Source organism: Furipterus horrens, unplaced genomic scaffold, assembly GCF_987537825.1.
Source record: "Furipterus horrens unplaced genomic scaffold, mFurHor1.1.pri manual_scaffold_9, whole genome shotgun sequence".
Classification (NCBI taxonomy): domain Eukaryota; kingdom Metazoa; phylum Chordata; class Mammalia; order Chiroptera; family Furipteridae; genus Furipterus; species Furipterus horrens.
This window is the reverse complement of record NW_028327179.1, coordinates 49,608,619-49,634,877: the sequence shown is the minus strand read 5'-3', so window position 1 is coordinate 49,634,877 and position 26,259 is coordinate 49,608,619. Positions and strand designations below refer to the sequence as shown.

The following is a 26,259-nucleotide window of genomic DNA, read 5'->3' as shown; positions in this document are numbered from 1 at the left end:
CATCTGTTATACTTTATCTTATTTCTTTGAATTTTCATTTTTTGTGCATTTCATAATATTGTAATATATTATAATAGTACTTTTATATACCATGTAAATAAATAAACAATTTGGGAGTACAAATTTTGGAGAAAGTATCCAGCTATGTACTATGAAAGAGAGACATTTATTGAAGAATATGCAAGATACAAGAAACATTGTACATAGGACAATGATGCCTCAGTCCCCTTCAAAGTGGACACCTTGAGACCTCACACAGTTCTCTCAATTACAATAAGCCGCCCTGTCATATTTTCCTGAAATCTCTTCCCTTTCAAAAGTGATTTTAGTTTTGGGAAAAGCTGGAACTCACAGGGCACCAAATATGGGCTGGAGGGGGGCAGAGTCACCTGGGTGATTTGATGTTTGGCAAAAAAACTCATCACAAGGCATGATGCATGAGCAGGCATGTTGTCATGATGAAGTTGCCAATCACCAGTTGCCCATAGCTGTGGCCTTCTGAATTATCTGAATAGCTTCTGTGGAGGAATGTCCAAGCTTAAAACAAAATTTGATGCAGATTCGTTGCTCTACTTGCTCAGTCATTTTGGATGCTACAGCTTCACAGTACACATGCTCACTCAATGGGGTCTACCGCCCCCCATAGTACATGAAGTCATCATTGTTCAGACATGTGCATTCCAGTCCACTCTCCTTGTCTACCAGATTACATCAATGTCACACAAACCATTCTCGTTATATTAACAATGGCTGGACTTATTCCAGACAGACCTTATATATATATGCTTAAGTAACTTTTTGCAAATAGGAATATTCCCTACTCAACCTTATAATGGTTTAAGAGTCTCTCTAAACTTTAAATTCTAATTATTGAGCATTATTTGATCTTTACTGAGTGATGGAAAAGAACATTGTGAAGCTATCTTTTTCAAAATACCTTTGGAAAGGCATTTAAAATCAGCTCTAATTTTTTAAAGTTCAAGATGTAATTCTGTAATGTTTATGCATAGTTTTTATTATGTGAAATCATTATCTGAAATTGTTATTTTAACCACATGCCACTTATTTTTTTCCTCTAGACTTTTCTGAAGGAACGCTTTGACAGTGAAGAGATCAAGCCTGATTTATGGATGTCATTAGAAGGTGGGAGTACTTGTACTGAGTGTGGGATTCTTGCTGAGGACACTGCACTCTATTTTGGGGGATCCACTGTGAGACAAGCTATCACTCAAGATTTGGATCTCAGAGGGGCAAAGTAAGTCAATTTGGGGTTATTTTCATCACAATTTAGCAAATTGGCTCAAAGGAAGGAACACATGTGGAAGAAGTTTTTATCCAGGACTTGAATAGACAGACTGCTTGTTCTATATAACTATTCTGATGGACAATAATGTGCTTGCATTCAGATTCCTGCAATACTGGGGGCGCATCGGCAGTGAGAACAACATGACCTCCTGCCATCGGCCTATCTGCCGGAAGGAAGGTGTGCTGTTGGACTACTCTACCGACGGAGGCACGTTTCAGGGGTGAAAGCCGTACCTTGCAGCAGATTCCCAAATTCCATCCAGTGCCCCTTAGAAGAGTCCCTGCAAAGTTTTGTTGACATTGTAATGCAAATAGTGAAAGTTACAAAGAGAAAGTTGCGGGTCTCAGTTGTCTTACACATCCATACATGTAACTTCTGTGTTAGCAAAATCTATCTTTTTTAAAAAAAGGGACAAGAGAGGAATCTTATTTTTAAAATTGTATGGTGTCACGGGGGTAGACTTATCAAGGGATCGCTTCATAAGTTATATAAATGTCTAACAACTGTGCTTTATACCTGAAACTAATATAATATTGAATGTCAACTGTAATTTTAAAATTTAAGGGAAAATAAAATAAGATGTTTAAATAAGCTCCAAAGTTTATGAACAAAGAAAATAATCTCTATACTTAACTGAAGCTAGATTATAAATGATCCAATTTGAAGATAATTTTATTAATTTTTTGTATACTTTTCCAAGTAAAATATAATTTTAAAAACATTTTTAAATGTTTTTAAAAGCTTTCATGTGAACAGCATGTAATAAATGCTAAGCGAATCTTAAAGAAAACTTTACTAATTATGAAAGAAGTTGGTCTGAATTTGTGAGGGTGTCATCCACTGTTTTCACCAAATTCTGTTTTATTATTTTGAAGTAGCTGAAAGCAGAAGCAATACCACATGAGGTCTTTAGAAAATCAGCTTTAGCAGATAGATATCCTTAATAACTAGCAGGTAAATAGATGGCACTAAACTATTTTACCCTCTTCAGTGTTTCCTTAAGTAAGTTAAACATCCCACTTACAGTCTTATCAGTTGTTAAGAGGGAAACTTCATATCAATTCAATGAATCACAAATTGCATAGAATTATAATAGCTATACCTTAAAATACTAGCAGTTCTTGTCTAGAAACAGAAAAACGTGGATGTTTCTCATATTCATGAGAAATATTGCATGTAAGAATCTAGAACAAAATTTTAACAGCAGAAAATATATAATTTTTATTTAGAGTTTTTATTTTTGGCCAAGCATTTCTTAATAACCTTCCCCTCATAACATCAGCCTCATTTCGCAACAATATTTATAAGTGCTCAGCATTTACATTAAAGTCAGTTACATCAATTCTCATTGTCTGGCTGAAGATTTTTTGGTGGGGGAAAAGCTTGCAGGAGCTGTGGGTTTTTTTCCCCAGATATGTTACTATGTTGATTTATTTATTATTATAGGAATTACTTGGACTTTGCTCCATGAGATGGATTATCAGAAATACATTTCTGTTAGACATGATTACATACTTCTTCCTGAGGATGCCCTCACCAACACAACTCGGCTTCGCTGGTGGCAGCCTTTTGTGATCAGCAATGGACTTGTGGTCTCCGGGGTGGAGCGTGCTCAGTGGGCACTGGACAACATTTTGATTGGCGGAGCAGAAATCAATCCCAGTCAACTGGTTGACACTTTTGATGATGGTAAGAAACAAGACATCGAACAGTCTTTCAATGGATGAATTACTACTTGAAATGCCTTTGGAAGAGTGTGTAGCATACATTCAGTGCTCAACAAATGTTACCCATTGTTTTGTCCAGTGGTTTATAAATCTTAAAAGTTAGTGGCTTGTTGAAATGTCAACTGAGAATTTAATAAATCCTATTAAAGACAAAATGTCTAGCTCTAAATATAATTAAAAATTTCAATACCCCCAAATAACTTAGTGTCTTTAGGAATTTCTGTACTGCAGAGATATACATTGCATTGGTTTCAAAGCATATCAAGAATAATTTTGCAATGGTGAAAATTACACAGACTAGCAATTATATTTTAAAAGTTGGGGAATAATTATAGTACTAGCACTTAATCTTTCTAGATTTGATTTCTCATCTTGAACTTATATTTATACCAATTAAATAAAATAAGAATAAATCTTAAGGGATAAGCAGAAAGTTAGAGCATAGGCATTCAAGTAATTCAGCAATAAGCCAATCAGTTCAAAAGAATAACATACCATATCACTTCCAATTTACCTAAACAGAAGGCACTTCCCATGAAGAAAACTGGAGTTTTTACCCTAATGCAGTAAGGACAGCAGGATTCTGTGGCAATCCATCCTTCCACCTCTACTGGCCAAATAAAAAGAAAGACAAGACCTACAATGTGCTTTCCTCCAGAGAACTCATTATACAGCCAGGGTATATGATGCAATTTAAGGTAAGGGGAAGTGGCTCTTCCAAACAGAGGATGACATTGTTTAAGCGAGGAGATGTGGGGAGAATGCTTATTTGTTCAAGTATAAGGAAATGCTTGATTTCATTTATTATAAGAGGCTTAATCTTATGAGTGAAAGAAGTAATCTTTCACAAAGGCCTTTATCAGATAGGATTATCTGAGCATATATAAAATCTATAACTATACTGAAACAACAAGAAATATAACTGTGTTTTTATTCTCTGATATGTAATCTGGGGTTCACTTTCTCAAGCCTTGGAATACAAAGCTCAGATAGGTGCCTGGCTGCTGTGGCTCAGTGGATTGAGTGTTGGCCTGTGAGCCAAATGTCACTGGTTCGATTCCCAGTCAGGGCACATGACTAGGTTGCACGTCAGGTCCCCGGTTGGGGGCGCAAGTGAGAGGCAACCACACAGTGATGTTTCTATCCCTCTCTCGTTTCCTCCCTCTCTAATAAATAAATAAATAAATAAATATTTTTTTTAAAAAAGCTCAGATAGGTGCCTCTGCCTCTCTCTCTTTCTCTGTCCATCTCTCTATCTCACCCCCTATTCTCTTATTCTATGCCTATGTCATATATCAAGCCACTTTGCTTCTTTGTTTATCCTCTTATATTATGTCTTTCCATTTTCCTTTTGTCTCTGACTTCCAAACACAAACCTGTAGCCCAGTTGGAACTCCCAAATCCTCAAAGATTTTAAAAGTACTCTTTTAAGTGAATATTTATCCATATAGAAGGATGTAAGGGAAGTCATAGGAGTTAATTAACAGTAAGAGAGAAAGATAAAGCACTATCAATTGATGTATTTATTATTACAAAACACTAAAAGAAAGGCCATTACAGAAATGCACTTTATTACTAGATCATTATAAAGACAAACAGCAGTTGTTCTAATGCCCTTATTTAAACAGATGTGCTACAATGACACTTAATAGTAAGAATCCTTATTAGCAGCAATAAAAATGTATTGACAGTCGGTAGGAGAAATGAGTTGTTCTTGTTTAATGGGTATGGAGTTTCAGTTTTAAAGATGGAAAAACTCTTCAGATCTGTTGGAAAAAAGGTATTCACTCTTTTTCTTCAGCTCTATGTTAAAGTTTCCTTCAGAGACTGATGGGTGAGCAAGCTCCCCAAATGCTACCAGCCCCTCAGGACTATGATCGACTTAATGTCATGAAAGATGTTCAAGGTCATACGTCATATGCAGTATCCTACCATCTATCATTCTATGCCACATCCTTTAACAGTAAAGGCTATCCCTCTACCATGCCCATGCTGTGGCCCATATCAAAGTCATCATATTTGATTAAGTTGATTGGGGCCTCCTCTTTTGATGCCTCTATCAAGCTTAAAACAGAGACTGACATCTTCTCCTATAACCAAATAATACGTTTTAAGAAGTTTCTCCCAAGAAATCTAATAAAGTATCACTAAAACTGCATTTTTTAAAGTCACCATAGACTTTCTAAACACTATTATATCCAATAACTTTTATCCATTCCTCATCCTCCCTTTTCTCTATGTACCATTTGACACTGTTGCCCTTGCCCTTTCAAGCCTGTGACATTCTCTTTCCCTTTGGCTTCTGGGTTCTTGCCAGTTCTCCTCTTATCTTTATATTTACTTCTACCTCCTCTTTGGCTCCTTCACTTCCTTCAGTCCCTTAAATGTCAGCATTTCTCAGTACTTTTCCTCGGCTTTCTTCTCCCACCGTAGACGTTCTGCCATTAGGAATTTTATTCATCCCTGGCTTCAGGTATCATATATTTAAGACCAACTCTCAAATTGTCATAGCCAACCTTGACTTGATCACTGCAACTAATTCACTATTTTAACAGCCTGTGTACATTTCCACACCTTTGTCCTATTGGCATCTCAACTCAACATATCTAACAGTGAACTTTATATCTTTCCTCCTCATACCAACTCCTCTTTCTGATTTTCCTGTTTCTATTAATGGCACTACCTTTCACCTATTCACCAACTTTAAATTTTAAAGTAGTCTGGTTTTTTACTTTTTACATCTAATCATTCACTGCATTCTTTTAATTCAGATTTTCAGTGTTCCTGGCACCCATCCCATCTTCTCTGTTTGCACTATTACCACCTCCATTCTGCCCCTAATAAATCAATAGTCCATTAGCTAGTCTTTCCACCCCTAATCTCTCCCTACTCCCACCTGTCTTCAACAGCAAGTCAGGTTGGTCTTCACAAAGCACAGCTCTGAGCTTATCATTCCACTGCTCATAATCTTTAATGACTCCCCATTGCCTACTAAATTAAGGCCAAACACCTTAGATTACACATCACGGTTTACCAAACTCAGTCCTTCTACCTAAATGTTTTTTTCCTATCTCTACCTCTCACACACTTCCCATGCTTCAGGGCAACTCACATGCATGCTATTTGATGAATTTTTTAAGTTAAAATATATTTGACATATAGCATTATGTAAATTTAAGTTGTATAACATGATAACTTGATACATTTATATTCTGTAAAATGATTGCCATTATAGCAATAGTTAGCATCTCTATCATGTCACATAATTATCACTTCTTAAATGCAATCTCTCCTTCTTATGAAGCAGCACAGCATTTTATTTGTAATTTTTTATGATTTATATTTCCATTATTAGAGCATGCTTTATATTCTCTCTCTGAAGCCAGAATTGTTTTATTCATGAGTGTATAGCCTGAAATTTTTATCACTAACCTTCTCCAGTATCAAACCTGAAATAGGACTTGTTGATTAGATGATTAGGACTTAAATTTGAATCACTAAATTTTTATAGCATTCATGCATTGTTGATTATTCAAATAATGAATCACATATAATATGGAAAACTTTTATTCATATGGAAATGGAAAAACCCAAAGAATGGATATTAAGTCATTAAAAATTGCTATTTTTAATTACAAATAAAAATAGTAGCATCAAGAATTAGGCTAGCAATGAAAATGTTTTGAACCAGTAATACTTTGAGTTTCTTTCCATTAATTCTCCAAATGTTACTTTCCTTTAGGCTAATTTACATTCTCCAAATTTATGATTATTATGTTATACTAATTAAGTAAATAACAATAGTACTTTTTTAACCTTAATTCTCATCTTCATGCAAAATTACACATCTTCAGCTGAAGTCAAAAAGAATATATTCTAGGTGTCTGGAGGCTGCTTTGTAAAAACTTCTATGAGTATTTTTTGACTACTGATCAAAGTCATGATGAGGACAGATGGGATTTCTAATTAATGATAGATATTAAATCTTGCCTGATGCATACTGATTGTTTATGTTTGTTTTAGATTGTAGTTGGTTGTGAAGCCATGTCTTGTGGTGACCCTCATTCTGTAATGTTGGAGTACACTAAGGATGCAAGGTTCGTGAAATAATTTTTACATTTCCTCCAAAGCTGAATGCAGAATTCAAATGGTTGTCTACTTTTAAGGCAACTGTTTACAAAGGAACAATATTTTGTATTAAAAATATCAGTTCAGCCCTGGCTGGGTGGCTCAGTTGGTTGAAGCATTATCCCATACACCAAAAGGTTCCAGATTTGATTCCCAGTCAGGGCACATACAGGAAGCAACCGATCAATGTTTCTCTCTTACATTGATGTTTCTGTCTCTCAGTTTGTCCCTTCCTCTCTCTCTAAAATCAATAATAACAAATATTATGAGGTGAGAATTTTTTTAAAGTGTCAGTTCATGTGTATTTCACATGTACAAATTTCATTCATATAAAAATTTACACATCTTATTTTCAAATTTTTTCTTCAAACTAAGAAAAATCTATTTTCATAAAAACTTGACATTTTAAAATAAGACACTACATTTTTCCCAAAGTAGAACTCGCTTTTATTCATATTACTCATTTTCAAACAATCTTAACAAAAATTAAAGTCCATGAATGAAAGATCTGAATATGCTTCAACAGGGGTTACATCTCCAAAAGCGTAATGGCTGTATCAAATAAAGTATGACACAGTGCACTTACTTTCTTAGGGTGTTGATAGACCTGTCTCCCACCACCAATTTTAGAAATGAATTAAGTTTGAAATGAGTTAAATTTGGTAAGACAGAGAATTTTGTCAATCATCCCCAGGTATATTTCTGGTAACAGTATCAGTGGGAGAAAGCCATTAGAATGCAGTACCATGAATACTATTATTTTATTCTATTGTCTGTGAATATATTCATGTACTTGTAATGAATTAGAATATATCTGTGTGGAATTATTTTCAAGTTTTCTATTGTCTGTAATTATAAATATGTATAAGAAATATGAAAATCACATTAAAATATCTTTATTTAGCCCAAACCTAAAGCATTATGTTCACATTAGACAGGTCATATATTTATCTTAACAGTTGTCTAATATAACCTCTTTGGTTTCTGAAGGTCTGATTCCTGGCAGCTTGTTCAGAGCCAGTGCCTTCCCTCCTCTTCGAACAGCATCGGCTGTTCCCCCTTCCAGTTCCATGAAGCCACCATCTACAATGCTGTCAACAGCTCGAGCTGGAAGAGAATCACCTTTCAGCTGCCTGACCATGTCTCCTCCAGGTGGGTTGCATACTGAGGTAAACTTCGAAGAATTTTCTGGCAGTCTCTACAGAGCTCACACAGTGAGCTGAGATAATTGATAAAATGAGTTTGGAGGTTTTTTTGCAGCCTTAGTACCCTGTCCCCTCTTCTGTTCCTCCTCTCATCATCCTAGGCCCCAAAAGGGCAATTCCATGTCTCCAGAAGAAATAGGAAGAAATTTGGGTCATGTTTGTAAATGACTCACAGATCTCAAATTTTCTTTTGACTGAATACCACAGCACATGCCAAACTCAATTACAAGCCCCAAATCACAGATCCCTGAAGACCTGGAACTGGCCCCGTTCCCAAAGGCTGCACTCATTCCAGATACAAATACCCTCTGGTGTGTGCAGCATTGGTCAGGTTATGAAAAGATGCAGGGTAAACATAATGGAGTGCAATCTTCCTAGGACAGCATTCATTTCACTCAAAGATTTAGAAAATGGTACATCTCTGTAAGAAAAATAGGCACGGATTAATTATGGAACAAAATAGGAAATCACATAAAATGTTTGGGGAAGGCACAAGCTTCCAGAATAGCATTTTGAGGTGTACTCCCAAGTCTAAGGAGTATACATTCAGTCTCCTCTGCTGGTCAGTGCTTGAGGGAGAAGTTCGGGAAGCCCTTTTCTCAGAAATAGGCCCCATTCTCAGGGCTAGAGGCTGGAGACAGCCATGGGAAATAACAGCCTACTGAATCCCTCTTGTTTTCTATGGGACTTTCAGTGCAACACAGTTCCGCTGGATCCAGAAGGGGGAAGAGCCTGAGAAGCAAAGCTGGGCAATTGACCACGTGTACATCGGGGAGGCTTGCCCCAAGCTCTGCAGCGGGCACGGATACTGCACCACCGGCGCTGTCTGCATCTGCGATGAGAGTTTCCAAGGTCTGGATTCCAGAATGCTGTTGCTAATGCAGGAGAATATAAGGTTCTCCTGAACACGAATGCAAAGGCCACTAGGCAGTGGATAGAAACTCCAGCTTGAGGAATTTGGGATAAATGACATACTCTTTGACCACAAAGTTATTTATCTTTGGGATGAATTTTCAAAGACAGTTTAATGCTATGTTCCTTCAGGTATTTTTTAATGCAGATTTTATCTACTTCGGAATTCTATAGTCCTTCACATTCCCCATCTTCCATATAACTCCCTGCCCTCACCCCTACACTTCACTTCCACTTCTGGGCTTTGCTCCTCCCTGGCCTAGCTGCCAATATGCCTTTTTTCTCATAGCCTCTCCCAACAGCAGCTGCCACTGCCCTCCCAAGATGTAGCTGACAATTCAAGATGTTCTGTTTCCCAAGTCACTCCATCACCAAAAAGAAAAAAGACGAAAGAAAAAAAAGAAGACCTTCATAACTCAAAAAAAACGTTTTTACTGCTTGGGTTTCTAGGAGCTGTGTATGGTTGGGTCAGAGAATCTACCAAGTCCTGATATAGAAAATTTTCTGTCAGCCTTTTAGGAGGCCCACAGCCCTGCTTTCCTCCAATGTAATGTTTCTAACAGGCTTTTGCCTCTATCGTTACAAAGTTCACTTTACATAATTACCATTATATTTTGAATGAATTCTTACATTATCTTATGCTTTACTATTTACACAGTGTGCAGCAATCATTCAGCAGTCTGTTCAGTGTTTATGGTATTCCAATAAATTAGCTAATATAATTATTCCCACTTTACAGGTAAAGAAACTGAGGCAGGGAGGTTAAGTAGCTTGCATAAAGTTGCAGAGACAGTAAGTGTCAGAATGAAGACTGGTGCTCAGGTTGTTCTTTCCAGTCAGCCTTGCTGTCTCTCACAGCTCTGATTTATCCAAAGGGTACCAGAATTATGCAACTTCCCAAGTATAAAATGAAAGAAGCCATAGTTTTGAATTCCAGAGTAAAATTTCTTGGTTGATGCTATTTCCTTGCCTGCAAATGAAATGAGTGTGATTAATGTAGACTGCTGCATATCTCTGATATTAGAAATTACTTAATGGTCATATTTTCCCCTGGTTTCATTACCACTGAGACTGGCTGGGTCTGTCTGTGTATTAGCTGGAGAATTTGATACTTAGGCAAATGAACAAATCAGCTGTCTCACAAGGAGTCCTAGATGTCTGGAATTTTCCCTATCCCCTGCTCCAACAGAGCTCTATAACCTTTTGATTTTAAACTATTGTGGACATTTAGGAAAGTTGGGCTGTTCAGATCAAGGAAAAACACAAGCACACACACATTTGCTAATGTAGCACCTTATTTAAATGTTAGTATTTCAGCCCACTGGTCTCTGAGAGACATTTCCAGTTTATTTATTATGCATTTATTTATCGCAGCTTCATTATTGAATATCTTATACCTACTAAGTATTGTGCTAGGTGTTAGAATCCAATAATGAATAAAATACAGACTCTGCTCTCAAGAATCCTCAAGTATAGAACTAGAAGAACAAAAACATGATTTGTCTTATTTTCTGCTACAAAGTCATGCTATGGGGAAAGAAATTAGGTTGGCCTCTCATGCCAGGGTGAGAGCTTCCTACTGAGACCTATCATTGGTAAACATGAAGTCCTGACCAGATGCTGTGGTATTTAAATAATAGGTATACATGAGCAAGAAGTGTTTAGCAACTACATTTTTTAGTAAACACTGACTCAGAGATAATGGGATTTATTTCAACAATGTTAGCCAATAATTGCTAAAATAAAGAGAAACATTTATTTCAGGGAGTCTATACCTGCTTGGTTATTTTGTCATTCTTATAGTAACAACAATGGATTAAATCTGAAATTGAATGCTTGCTCTTAATGATTCTGCTTGATGGTTCTGCTTGTTGCAGCTAATCTGTGCAGTTATTTCCTTCCCTTTAGGTGATGATTGCTCTGTTTTCAGTCATGACCTTCCCAGTTATATTAAGGATAATTTTGAGTCAGCAAGAGTCACTGAGGCAAACTGGGAGACCATCCAAGGCGGAGTGATAGGAAGTGGCTGTGGGCAGCTGGTGCCCTATGCACACGGAGACTCGCTCTATTTCAATGGCTGTCAGATAAGGCAAGCAGCCACCAAACCTCTGGATCTCACTCGCGCAAGGTAACACAATTCCTGTGGTATAGTTCACACATAGAAGCAGTCGCAAAACTGTTCATTGTCCACTCTCTGTCAGATATGATCATGAACTTTAGGGCATAGGTGTCACTAAGCAGTGGAAACCTAAGTGTCATTTGAATTTGGTATGAGGAAGCAGTATGTTTTCACAACTCAGAATTATGCTTTGCTTTAATTTATCACATTTCTTCACACATACACACATAGGCATAAACCTAGAGAAATGACCAAATATAAAAAATTGATAAGTATGTCAAATCAACACATTGTACACCTTAAACTTTCACAATGTTTTATGTCAATTATATCTCAATAAAGTTGAAAAAAATTAAGTAAAATAAGGAATTGACTATGGATCATCTGTATAGATTATTTAATGTTGACCATTTGTGAGCCTATAAATGTAAATGTATATGAGAAGTAGATTTGCAGTCACACAAACATTTATCTATATTCAGCATATGTAGTCACAATAGATAGAAATGGAGTATGGATGATGGATGAGAACTTTAAAAATTCACATGCTGTAAGAGCTGCATCTTAATGTAGAATAAAGTGGGCAGGCACTGTAAATTGACTAGAAAAGTGACAGAGAAAAAGAGATCCCAGGAGGGTTGGATTTCCTACCTGGCCCTGTCCCCACCCTTCCTGGCTCAGCTACTTAGCCAGTGCAAACACAGCTTTTTGTCTGTATAACTCAAGAATTGATTCCAAGGTTCTTTGAACGTTGCTAAGTACTGGATTAGAATATTGCCTGAATGCTGAAAAGTGCTAAGTAGCTACAAGTATATTTGAGAATTAGATATTTGGTTAATAAAAATATAGATGTTTTCTTGAGGTTTTTCACTTTGGAAAATATTACTAATTTATTTTCAGAGGCAGAAAGGGAGGTTTAGGGGCCTTCAATATGATGAACAATCAAAGTATAATAAAATTAATTTTTATATGCTAACCATGGAGATGTCAAAAGATGTTCTGTCCCTCCATCCCGTTTTTTCCTACCAAAAAGATGTACTTAGAGACAACTTGAAGTTATCCTTGATCCCATATAGAGCGACAACTAGCTCCTTTGTTAACAACTACACATCATATTGTACAAGTAACTTTGTTTTAAATTAATTTATGCACTTGCAACTTTTAAGTCTAGTGCTTTATTTGACCACCTACCCTAAATAGAATTACTCTATTCATCACTGGGTCTAGATCTCCTATGTTTAAAACTGTCTTCTATGGGCAAGGATACCTGTGAAAAGCAAAAGGGCACATCAAAAAGGGCAGGAGCCTGCGTGTCTAATTCAGTTTTCCCTCTGCTGTGATCTCCAGACAGACATTCTTTTCTAAAATAGACATGATGATTTATCCCTCGGAGCACCTGTGTAGATGCTATTCACCCTGGAGCTACTATATTTGTAAAAAACTATGTAGCATAAATATTGTGGTTTTATTTCTTGTCCTCTCATGTCCTCCGCTGCTGTTTGGCTCATACCTTTGAGAGTATAGAAGGTGTTTCAGGTGAAATATTCTAACAAGACTTCTAACATCATGAAAAAGAGGACAGATATTTGAAAGTCATAATTATTTTCTTTGTGTAGAAAACCAGCCTTTTCACCCCAGCTGGTGTGGTTCAGTTGGTTGGGCATCATCCTACAAATCAAAAGGTCACCGGTTCAATTCTTGGTGTGGGCACATGCCTGGCAACCAATCAATGTTTCTCTCACACATCAATGTTTCTCTCCCTCTCTTTCTCCCTCCCTTCCCCTCTCTCTAAAATCAAAAATAAAAATAAACTTTTAAAAAATAAAGAAAACCAGCCTTTTCAAGGTTATTTTTCATACATATACTGTAAAATATAATATAAACAAAGTTTACTAGTAATGTGATTTAGTCATAAAACTGGCTGCTTTGTTTTTACTATATTATGAACTAGGGAATTATGGACTTTAGGAACAAGAATTATTTTTAAATTAGAAAGTATAACTCCCTCAATACATCCTGACTCTTGTTTTAAGATGGTTCTCCCCGTGTTTTTTCAGCAAAATCATGTTTGTTTTGCAAATTGGGAGCGCTTCACAGACAGACAGCTGTAACAGCGACCTGAGCGGCCCCCATGCGGTGGACAAGGCTGTGTTGCTGCAGTACAGCGTCAACAATGGGATCACTTGGCACGTGATTGCACAGCACCAGCCCAAGGACTTTACACAGGCTCAGAGAGTATCTTACAACGTCCCCCTGTAAGTGGCCCAAATGGAGAGGGGTTGCCTCACACAAAATCCCTGAGAATCAGAGTCTGAACTAGAAGTTTGGTGAAGTTACTGAACTAACACTACAAACTTAGGTCATGGCAGAACCAAGTCTAACCCTGATCTCCAAAATTCTGTTACTGTTTACTATGAGAACAACAGGCAAAATACTCTAACCAGTATATCTAGTCATTTAGAAAACAATATTTTGTGTTTTTATTTTGGGGGGAGGGGTAAAAATAATTTTTTCTTTATTTTTTATTGCTAACATTATTACAGTTATCCCCTTTTGCAACAGCATGGATAGACCAGGAGATTATTATGCTAAGTGAAATAAGCCAGTCAGAAAAAGACAAATGCCATATGATTTCACTTATATGTGTAATCTAATGAACAAAATAAACTGAAGGACGAAATAGAAACAGAAGCATGAACAAATGGAATAGACTGACAGCTGCCAGAGGGGAGGGGAAGGGGGGACTGGATGAAACAAGGTGAAGAAATTAGCTAAAGAACATACCTGCATAACACTTAGACACAGATAATAGTGTGGTGATGTCAAGGGTAGAGTCAGAAAAGATTGAAAACAACATTTTACATTTTCTACTGGGTACGCTTATGTGAAATTTTCTGCAGATAGGGAATTATGTCACTTTTGCTTAGCTTTTTGTCACTTTTGTACCCCTAGCTTCTAGCACAGTGCCCACATGGGAGGCACATCATGTGTTTTGACTGAATGTGTTGCTCTTCCCAGTATTAGTGTAGCAAGGGGAATAAGGGAGAGATGTACAAGTATTACAAGTCCTTGAGTAGCCAAGAACATTTAATGTTGCTCCGAAGAGTACCATGACCTAAGCAAATCTGAATTCCATGCCTAGAATCTTGTTGCTTTAGATTAGCCTATTATATTTGAAGTCTGGAAGTCACATACTAGAAAGTTCTCTGCTTTCTAGTGTTCACCCTCTTTGTCCTTCTATCTGTGACCTAGGGAGGCACGGGTGAAAGGAGTTTTATTGCGCTGGTGGCAACCACGCCACAATGGAACCGGTCATGATCAATGGGCTTTGGACCATGTGGAGGTCGTTCTGTGAGTATCTGATTTATAGCGTTCCATGTTCATTTTAGAAAGGTTTGAAATTCCTTTGATATGGCATGCTCCTTAATTCAGTAAGAGCTGTTCCTGAAGAGATGCCCTTGGGACTTGGCTTATGCTCTTTGGCAACTGCAATCTATAATTCAAGTCAATGTGAAATAATAAAGCCCCAAATGTAATTTAATGTACCTTAGAAAACTCAATAAGCAAAAGATTTATTTAAGGATTTGACAACATTAGTTAAATTGGATCAAACAAAAGTCTCCAGATAAATGGGAAACAATGCCTTTGCTATATCTGGTTACCTTAGAAAATGGAATGACATCCTGAAAAGGGAAATGGTCTGTACTGGTTAATCTGCAGAGTATTACTGGTTAATGTGCCCAATTACAAACACCTGTCTCAGTCACAGATGCCTGAGGCCATTCTTCCACTAATGACATGATTGCAACTAGAACAAAGAATTCTCAGTTTCAAATTCCTCCTGACCAGTCCCAGCACTTAACAAGTGAAGGATGTCCCCCTTTGGTGTCTCCCATACAGTAAGGTTAGCAACACTCTCACCTAGCTGGGTTGACTGTTCCACAGAGAGATGACTTGCTTTTTCTCTAACAATCTAGTTCCTGTAGAACTGGAATGCTTATGTCTCGACGGGTTCGGACTGGTGGCTCCAAGTGGTTGGCAAGGAGAGGCGAAACTTCTCGGTAGATAGGTTCAAATGTTCATTCTGTTTACCAAATAGAAAATGAAATCAGTCCGTTGGCTGATTTCAGTCATTTTGAAAGCAAATTTAAACAATTAATTGGTAGGAAAACTACCAGATTTGTTTTCTTTCAATCATAGCCATGAGCTGAATTTTTCAGGCTTGAGTTGGCCCTTGTCTTAGTTTCACAGAGGCACCTGCTTGCATGGCATTCATATCAACCCCAAATTCAAGAGCAACCCGGTCCCTACACAAGCCCCCACTGTGCGCTCTGCTGCTTTGGACAACTTGCTGGGCTCTGCCTCCACAAGACAAAGTTGAAGTTTGAAATAACAGTCCAGATTCACTTGAATCTATATATGAGGCTGATGTTTTACTTCAATATTTAGTTCCTCTGACTACATTAATCCAGGAGATTAGAATAACCTGGTTTCTAAAATGAATAAATATATGGTAAGGCCAGAGAGAGAGATGTCTAGAGAGACCAAAAACCAACCCTAAAGCCATTCTGCCCTGGATACTATTTTCCTTTCCTTTTTTTTTTTTTTTTTAGAGCAGCGATTCTCAGTCTGCTTGAATCCCTTAGGAGCTTTCAGAAGCATCAGCTATGTCCCAATGCCCAGGCCATCCCTACAGATGACTTGATTTAAATTGATCTGTAGTGGGACCTGAACATCAGTATGTTTTAAAAGCACCTCAGGTGATACTAATAAACTGGTTGAGAATCAAATTTTGAGCCAATAACTACTTTATATCTTTCAAGTCTCTTGCCAAGACAGTTTACATTAATGGGCTCCTATGCTGGACAAAGCATTGCCAACTCCTTTGGAAACTTCCAAGCTTAACAGTCCTCAGAAGACAGAATGCTAATACTGCCCTTTGGTAGACTAACAACTCTAAATATAGCATATGTTTGAGTAGATATTTCTTCTCCTGCCACCCAGCCCAGCAATTGCAGTTAACACTCTAGGACTTCAGAGGTGTATTATCACTTGGACTACAGTTAAAGAGTAAGCAGTGTCAGAAATGCAAATATGCTCCTCTGGTATGAAATAACCTCTTCTCAACTTAGAAGCAGAACCCTGTTCTTTGCTCCCTATTGACCTGCTGCCCCAGAGGCCCTCAGAACACCACTTTCACCACACAACTCCCAAGAAAACCTTCTGAAATACTTGGTGTTGATATTAATTTTTATAAACAGCTACCAGCATCATATTATTACAAGAATCAAGTTCAGATTCTGTGAAATCTATCTCATTCATTATACCTGTTGTTTCTTGTATTTTTCTGGGGCAATAATCTGTATTTGTAAAGACTTCACTTTTATTCCAGCTCCAGAACGTTAATATTTTGAAGAATTTATAACTTTCCAGGCACCTTTCTTCTTTTATTCTACATTATTATCTCAAACTGTCAGGTTACTCAAACATTTTAAATGATAAAAGAATATTGCCATATATACACTGCTGCATGATTTGAGTTTTATTCAGCATCTTCTTTCAGTGAACAATTTAAATATTATAACTTTGTACATATCACCATATAATTTTATTTATATATATTAAACATATAACTTTTAAAACAGATGCTATCTCTTTAATGACAATTTAAAAATGTGTTTAAATTAAAGGACTTTATTTTTTTTCTTTTTGGAGAGAAATACTTCATGAAGCTCAGTTCAATAAATGAGTTTTTTAAATGCAATATAAAGAACACATATTTTCAGAAATATGTTTTTGATGTTTTGTTCTTGCCTTAGGAGTTAACATTTTTATGCCACTGTACCCTTTCAAAGTGTTTCTTTTCAGAAGAGTCACAAAAAGCTTTAAGGCATTCACTAATTAATATGCCCTTGGTAGTTATACAAAATAAGTACTTTAATTCATTGTTTTATAAGCTTAAAATTAAAAATGAAAATTCTAGAGAATTCAGAAGAATAAAATATAATGATTTTCCAGTGTGTCTTTCAACCAAATGAGGCACAAAGAAGCTAGCCAAGGGTCATGTCACGATTCACAATATTACTAATTATAACTTTGCTACCATAGATGTATATTTAGAAATAGAGAGGTGGAATACTCCCAGAAATTCCTATTAATTCAAAATATCATCTCTATTCAGTATACTTTTATATAATAACATTTAGTTATATAAGCTAGAAATGTTAACTCCTCAGGTGTGGAGGGGAGAGGAGGAGACTGAGTTCCATATCTAAAGAGGTACAAGCCCTGCTTAATTGAACATACTAATATGTTTTTGCAACTAATGGTTGGGGGTATACATTTTTAAAATGTATTCCCTTTTCTGAGTGAAGACTGGCCTTAATCTAGCTTTATTATCATAGTTTCACTTTTGTGCATGTGCACTAAGGACACAGGCTAAAAATCCCTAGAAAGAAAAACTGGTCATGCATGGTATCTTGAAATTAACCTCAGTACTGCCCATATTAACCAAGACGATACAAGAATTTGATGAGAACAAATTTAGTACTTTTGAAAACATTTCAAGATTTAATAATTCATCCTAAATGAACAGTTACATAATAGGTCTTTAATTTAATGGCTTAATTTTAGAATACTCCCTGCAAAAGGATTTGAGTTTCATAAATATGGATATACAGAATGACAGGCCCCCCCCACCATAAAATAAAAACCATTTAGCATTTAGCAAGCAATGTCACTTATGTTTCATGCTTGTTTGAAAGTATAATCTTCCCACTCTGATGTTTCTCAATAAAACCTGCCCATGAAAAGCACTCCATGATGACTAAGCCCTGCTAATCTGCTATAGAACAGATGAACTGACAGATCACTTTTTTCCAGCCTCACTAGCTTACCCAAAAGTCCTCATTCTGTAAAGTCTGAATGATATGGCATAACACAATCTTTGACAATCAAGTATCAGAAACCTAATTTCTCTGAATTCATCTGCTAGTATAGAACATTTGTTTTTCAATAAATGTTGTGAATACATTTGGGCAGATCCCTCACAAGATCCATGCTGGGGAGGCTCTTCTTAGGATAAAAGAGACTTCTTTGTCTTCATTTTTTTTTTGTTGGGCACTCATACTTGTATCCTAAGAATCTCCTTCACCAAACTATGCATTTCATTCACATATCACATTTCCTGTGTACGTGTCTAAGTCACGAGCTGTCATGAGTGGGCCAATTTTTGCATGTGTACCCTTGAAAGCAAATTGCTCAGTAGAGAGTTAGCCTGTGTGAATTGATTTACAAAAAATTAAATTATTACCACATTTACTAAAAACTGAAAACCAGTATGTTGCTAACTATGATCTTACATGCATTTATCAGATTTTAATTATATGTGTTCCATTACGACCATCTCTTTATGCTATTCATTTTCAAGATACTGTCACATTTTGGCACAAATGATTTATGGAGATGAGCATATTACATTTGTTGCAAAGCATATTTATCCTTTATTAAATTTGTTATCTAATATAGAAGACTTCTATATTTTTAAAAGCCCATTCCTTAATGTATACAGGACTAAGTATTTTCTAAAAATGTAAATAATTTACAGTTAATGGTAGTTATTAAACCATTACTTTAGTATTTACACTTTATATGCAACATTTATGCCAAATATAGTACTAAAGCTACATGTACCTTGACATATGGTTATGAGCAAATATTGCATGTTGCATTACATTAAAAAGTTAAATATATGTATATATTAGGTATAGAAGAATAAGTAATAACATCTTTAATTTTTATTTTCAAAAGAGATGAAAAATCCTATATTGCGTCTAAACCTGATCAGACTTTTATGACTAATCACAGTGCTGCATGCATTGAAAGGCATTTTTTAACTTGTGTTATATTTCATTATTTGCTGTCATTGGTTTTTCACTAGAGTAAGGTAAGTCCTCTTACTAATTCTGAGGTATGTTGACTAATAATTTCATCACTGTTCCCACGTTAACTAAGATGTTTTGTTGAAGACCTTTGTAGTTGAAAAACTATGAAAACCAAGTTATATATGACATTGAGATATACAGGAGCACTTGAAACCTATATCATGTAAACTCAGAGTTCAGCCAAATTGTGATAATTCTCAAATGTATACAATATTGGGCACAACAGCATAGACAGGAGTGCTAATCGGCATTCCTCCATTGGGAAACAACTTGACTGTGCCTGGGACTGTATTAGGAGCTCTCAAAGTGGTCACAGTTTATGCATTTGGTACGAGGGGAAAGTGAAAACAGAAATGTGTGCACCAAAGCCAGGGCTGTGATTAAAAGACCAGTTTGCTGCAGGTGTGTGAGATGCCTTACTTCTCAATTCTCTTCTAAATCAGTAAATGAATTGGCAGAAGGGAGCGGATTTATCCATAATATTTGTGAGTTCTAGATTTTATTCTCAGGTATGATTGACCTTCTTTAACGTATATTTACACTTATTCCCTAATGGAGATACTTAGGAAAGAAGGTAAAATGGTTATCATTTATTAAACATTTGCACATTCTGCTACAAGTCTTCATTTAATCCTTACAGCTCCCTGAGGTATGCATTATCAGATATTATTCTCATTTAGCAGAGAAAAGGAATATGAAATCTTTAAATTTGTGACCTATATGAGCCCACATTTACATGTAATCTTCCTGAAAATATGTGGCCTTGAAAGTAAAATGTACAGCATCCTTTCATCAGGCAAGTTTCATGGACTAGTTTGAATAGCAGTGTTCCATCTTACAGTCACCAGTATTTCTCTGAAAGATATGAGCATCCTCTAGATTCTTATTTCTGCATTTATATAAAGTGATATTTTTTGTATCATATGCTTTGATGATAAATTAGTTACTAATTTGTAAAAATGCTGAAATTTTTGTGAGTTCAAATTATGTCTCCCAAGACTCTTATTTTTCCCATTTCCTATAGAATATATTAAAAATCAATTCATAATAATAAATGACCTAAGATAGTGGCTCCAGTGAAGAGTAACAGTTCAAAGGAGCATAGAGTCAATAAATAGTTCTTAAGAGATCTTGCAATGTCCGTATTTCCTATGTAGAAATAGGCGAGCATTTTATAATTTCATATGCCAAGTCCCTAAACTCCCTAAGTGATTGTGGCAATTCAAGTTAGCATTTCCAAGAAGCCATTGATGTTCATTCTCCCTTCCTTCAATGACTTACTCATAATGGGAAAAAATTTTAAATTGACCTAGTTCTATTCACGGCCAAAGCAAATTGATGTCAAGTAGCATAGTTGATATGCCTTGGGATGAATATTATCTGCTTTCATTAGACTTATAATAAAAACTACTTTCCCTATAATTGGCAATGAAGAAATAAATCTTTAGAATTCTATCATGCCTATTATTATTTTGGTTACAATGTTATCTATAGCTATACATCTATATATATAAAAAACAAATAAGCTCACACATCTGCTCCACAAAAAAAAAATAAACATGATATCTTTAAACTTATTTAAAGTTTTCCTAATGCCCAATCCTGTAAATTAGACTGTTTAGAAGCCACAATCATTGTTTAATAACCATGTCAGTTTATTTAATGGTCCTAGAGACAGATGGCATTTTGGTGTAGCTTGTCATGTGCTTGATTTTTAAAAGCTTATGAACTGGAAAAGCCTGCTTCATTAGATTCCAACCTGATTCCAAAGGTACTTATGTTTTACATAAGAAATTACTAGTCAATTTTAAGGATGCTTTGAAAGTGTGACAATTTTTAATGTGACTATATAAACAGTAGGCATCTATTGCAAACATCTATAGCAAATGCTGTGTGCATATCAACATTCAAAATGATCTAAAGACATGCTACTATGGGGGAAAAATGGGACAACTGTAATTGAAAAACCAAATAAATAAAGATAAAGACATGCTACTGATACATAAATTTATTTAAAATTTAAAAAATCCAGTAAATCAAAATGCCCCTAAATTAGATATAAGCTTCCATGCTGTGCTGATAGTCAAGGTATTGATGATGTAAAACCTGTTACCATGTATTTTCTTACATATAAAGACGGAGAATTTATTTCAGTCCATAATAAATAGTTATATGGAGAAGTTGCCTTAAAGCCATTAAACATACATGTCAATTTTTATTTAAATTAAATGTCCTTTGTTTTATTGATATAACTAAATACCTTGAGTGCTCTGAGCTTATCTTTTTTCATGTAAACTATTTTAACTGTTTTAAATTCTCTTAGAGTACCTTATATCTTTAAACGTGTTTTCAATAGAATAACTTTCATTGCTTTAACTTTGCAATTATTTCTTATAGTTAAAGAGTAATGATTTACAACAGGAATTCAATCAGTAAGTCATCAAAAGTTCAACAAACATGGCTTGACCACCCACTGGTGAGGCAGGAGGCTCAGGGCTGTGGTGTGGGGGTGGGGAGAGCTGGGGGGCAGGATACTACTGAAGTTTAGTCATCGGGAGCCAACATGTGAACACAAATAGTCTCCATTCAAAGCAAAACAAAAGCATAGTAGAGAGTTCAAAGTAGAAGGGAAAATCACTTGTGGAGGAGGCGAGCAATAAATAGAAGTAATACTTGAAAAACAGGTAGCAGTTAAGAAAGTGGTGTTGGGGATTGGCAAATGAAGCAGATGAAAAAAGTTCAAGATGAATGTGGATAGAGCAGTCTGTGTAGAGGTGTAGTGGAAAAAGGACTGGAAAAACAAAATAAGGTTAAATGTGTAGAAGACTTGAAATATCTGGCTAAATTGACTTCGATGTTGCTCCATAGACAAGGGGATTATGAATGTCTTAACAAGGTAAAGCCAGAATTTGAGGGATAGTTTACTGAAACTTATGTGCAAAAGCCCACTATATGAATTTACAATTACAAAATAGTCACAGGGATGTAAAGCACAGCATAGGGGATATAGTTAATAATATTGCAATAACTATGAATGATGCCAGGTGAGTACTAGACTTATCAGGATGATTGCTTCATAAGTTATATAAATGTCTAACCACTATTCTGTACATGTGAAACTAATATAATATTGAATGTCAACTGTAATTGAAATTTTTTTAAAAGAAAATGCATGTAGGAGGTCCTTCTTGGCAGCATTTCAGAACAATTGGACCAACAGGCACCTGCTCCCCAGCTCACAGGCAAATTTGACATTACTACAAATCATTAGAACATTTGTCAATCCAAAAAACATCTGCTGTTTCTATATGTGGGAAGATATACACATGCACACACACATAAAATTACACATCTTAGTGTTTCCTGGTTTCTCCTCAGTGGTGTTTCATAAGAGGAGAGAATAAGGAGGCTAGTTTAGGGGCCACTGTAATAGCTCAGGAAAAGACCCACAGGTGACCTCTGGTGCCGGCAGGAGGACAGCTAGGGCTGGTCCCAATATTTTGTGACTAAAAAGATAACAGAATTCTTTCTCCTGACACTTGATTAGTTCAATACATTAGGTCATTGTTCTTTTTTTGTAGCTGGACTTTACACAGGTAGCACTTAATACTTAAAGCATATAATAAATAATGTGTAAATTCATTTCAACCTTCAACTATGGCATTGAAAATAATCAACTTTTTGATATATGTAATACTCTCATATTGGTGGAGGAAGGAGAAGTAATAAAGCTACCTGAAGATAAACCTTATTTTTGTTTGTTATTCTCTACAATGTCTTCAGAGTATTTTTTTAGTTTCTATTCTATAGTTCCTAGCACTTTCATAATTTAGAAATCCAGAGTGGAAATTTATTAGCACTTCCTTTTATTTTACAAAATATCAATTCAATGTCTTTCTTTTAATCTGGTTTCAGCACAGATATTATTGCTTTATGATTAAAAGTATCTAATTAAAATCACTTCATTTATTTTCCTTTGAGGCATTTTATAATAAGTTTTCTTGTGATCAAACTTAACTATAAAATCCTCATTTTGATGATTTGTGTATGTTATAAGTGTTAGTATAATATACCTAAGTATAATACCTAGCATGATATACTAGGTAAAACAGTATTATTTTACACCCTGCCTAGTATATTGATCATTAATAACCCAAAAGAGTATACTGCTAAGTGAAAAATTACCCTTTACCTCCTCTTTATCTTAACTCAAGTTCATGCCATATTGACATCACATGACATTTTCTCACTCTGGATACATTTGATATTTCCATGAAATTAAAGAGAAAAAGACTTTGGGCCTAGACAGCATTCAAGAGAGTTGGTGAATTTGGAGAACATTGATAGGTTCACACCTAAAAACCACATTTTGATGCCACATATAGCTATATTGTAACTCAGGTCAGTATGTGAAAGGAGTATAACTCTTTCCAGTGATGTTAAAAATAATGCTTCTTTTAAAAGTATATTTTCCATACCAAAACATCCATCTCTACCAGTATTGCACAATTTTCTGCCAACTCCTAAAATCAATTTTCAGTATTTTTATCAGCTTAACATATACTATGTATGTATGAATGTGTGCATTTACATACATGGGGGAAATGTATACACACAAATATACAACTATACATTCAATTACACTTTCTTAATTTCTTATGATAGTTTTTCAGGAGTGTCTCTTTCATAAGGTCATGCTTATAGAATATGACCCCAGCTTAGTATTTCAAGGTTTCTTTTCAGTGGTGTTTCATAAGGGGAAAGAAAGAGGAGACTAGTGTAGGGGTCACTAAAATAGCTCAGGGAAAGGGTCACAAGTGACCTATGGTGCTGGCAGGAGGACAGCTAGTGCCAATCCCAATATTTTGTGACTAACATGATAACAGGATTCTTTCTCCTGACATTTGTTTGAAAAAGGCAGTGGAATCCAACATTCGGGAAAAAACTTATTTCTTCATTTGCCTCAAGACTGCATAAACTAGGAATGTCAAGCTGATTCAGCTGACAAGTTTATTTTTTCTTTGTTTTTGCTTTTTACGTGTTTAATAAAAATGTTTAGTAAAGGAATCAAATTATGTTTCCTACTTGTTAAAGATGTATATAAATAAGCTAATGGATAACAGCACATGCTGTCTCTCAAGCGGAATTCACCCAAGTAAATGTTTCCAGAAAAGGTTCAAGAATAAAATTTAAATTCCCAAAAACAGTTCCAGTCTTCTTTTGCTAGAATCAAGAGAATTTGCCATTTTTTTCTGGTTTAGAGCTCACTCATGAATCAAAGGGGATTTCTTTAAGGCCAAAAGCAGTGAATACAGGTGTCAACCTTCTGCCCTGGGATATGTCCTGTATGACCTGTTAACGTTGAAAATTTTCAAATAAATATTAGGGTTACTTAGGGATTAGACTAGGTTTGACTTTCAATGACTGGACTTACATGATTTCACCTTTCCTTTTCTGCCTCTGTCCTTTCTAATTTTAACAGCACCCGCAAACAAAATTACATGATGAATTTTTCACGACAACATGGGCTCAGGCACTTCTACAACAGAAGACGAAGGTCACTTAGACGATATCCATGAAGAATCAAAATGTTTATTTTTCCTTCCAACATGTGATATGTTGCTTTTCATCCTTTTAAATCTCTCACTGTATCCAACACCAGGAAATTTCTGTGGAGGACTTAGTGATTAACTGAAAGCCCTTCTCACGACCAAGTGTACATCACTTTCCCACACTGTGAACTAATGATAAGTGACTTATTTTCCCAAAAGTAAATGTCTTCATGTTGATGTGTTCGTGAAAATTGTAATCTGTTGTAATATCAGTTACAGTGGCAGTATTAAAAATAAGAAATAGTTTAACAAAAAAAGTTTAAGCACAAAAATTTAAGAGGTTTTATGTTTAAAATGGCATTTAGTACAATATTTAACATTCGTGGTCACAAAGCTATTTAAGAGGACTGTATTTCAGCTATGTATCATGTTTTATATGATTAAGTTATCAATGTTCTTTTATGCATTCTATTCTACAATATAACACATAGACACAGTATTTACTTGTTACGTTGCAATATTTGCTGCTGACTTTCGGGCTACTTATATTCTGCAGAAAAGTCATTGAAATACCTATTCAAGAAGATAGTTGTAAAGATATAGTATCGCCTTTTAATATACTCCTTAAAATGTATGTTGGTTTAGCGCTGTTTTGTGGATAAGAAAAATGATTGACCTTGAAATATTTTCTACTTATAATTGTGGATGAAATCCCTGTCTCCCACAAAGCAGTTCCCATTTCCTTGTCTGAAGATTTTTTTAAGTGTTCTGTGGCTGATTTACTAACAGTAACTGCCATCCTGTGTCTGTGGTAACAGAGTGATTTGTAAAACAGTGGATGTTTTCATTGTGTTCTCTTCGTGGATTGTTTTTCCTGCAGGTCATATTCATACCTTCCGATGAAGTTGTACCAACACCAGCAACATTATAATGGACCTGTAGCCCTGAACTCTTTATTAACTTAATTAAAAGGTTGCATTCTAGAGTGAACCAAGCTAAAGCCCATGCTTAAATAAAAATTGTGTCCAAAAGCCATTTGAAGCTCTATTGTCTTTATTCACTCTTAATTAAATTTTGTATAGGGTTTGTAAACCTTGTCAGGTTTGCAAAGAACAATGTCAAATATATTTACTGGGTTTTTTGTTTGTTTGTTTGTTTTTGTTTTGTCATTTTATCGTTGAGAATAACAATTTAGAATGGAAGGGCAGATAAAGTGCTTCCCAGACAATATAAAGCTAAAGGAGTTCATCATCACCAAGCCATTATTATATGAAATGTTAAAGGGACTTATTTAAGAAAAAGAAGACGATCCAAACTATGAACATTAAAATGACAACAAACTCACAACTTTCAACAACAAAATCTAA

The 26,259-nt window shown here is 35.6% G+C and overlaps 1 protein-coding gene across 3 annotated transcripts in view; it reads left to right on the top strand.

Moving 5' to 3' along the window:
• Positions 1-25,927, top strand: part of RELN (reelin) — a 650,203-nt gene extending 624,276 nt beyond the window's left edge. Inside the window, exons 54-65 of one of the 3 annotated variants that reach the window (XM_090287314.1) lie at positions 1,080-1,255; positions 1,407-1,513; positions 2,753-2,995; positions 3,556-3,731; positions 7,057-7,130; positions 8,152-8,313; positions 9,061-9,218; positions 11,187-11,406; positions 13,455-13,652; positions 14,650-14,748; positions 19,337-19,342; positions 24,823-25,927. In XM_090287314.1, the coding sequence (XP_090143440.1) occupies positions 1,080-1,255; positions 1,407-1,513; positions 2,753-2,995; positions 3,556-3,731; positions 7,057-7,130; positions 8,152-8,313; positions 9,061-9,218; positions 11,187-11,406; positions 13,455-13,652; positions 14,650-14,748; positions 19,337-19,342; positions 24,823-24,919 (1,716 nt within the window). In that variant the 3' untranslated portion in view covers positions 24,920-25,927. Of the gene's footprint in view, positions 1-1,079; positions 1,256-1,406; positions 1,514-2,752; positions 2,996-3,555; positions 3,732-7,056; positions 7,131-8,151; positions 8,314-9,060; positions 9,219-11,186; positions 11,407-13,454; positions 13,653-14,649; positions 14,749-15,374; positions 15,459-19,206; positions 19,343-24,822 lie in introns of those variants that run through there. The other 2 variants (XM_090287312.1, XM_090287313.1) reach the window with 2 other exon arrangements.
• The last annotated feature ends 332 nt before the right edge of the window (positions 25,928-26,259 follow it).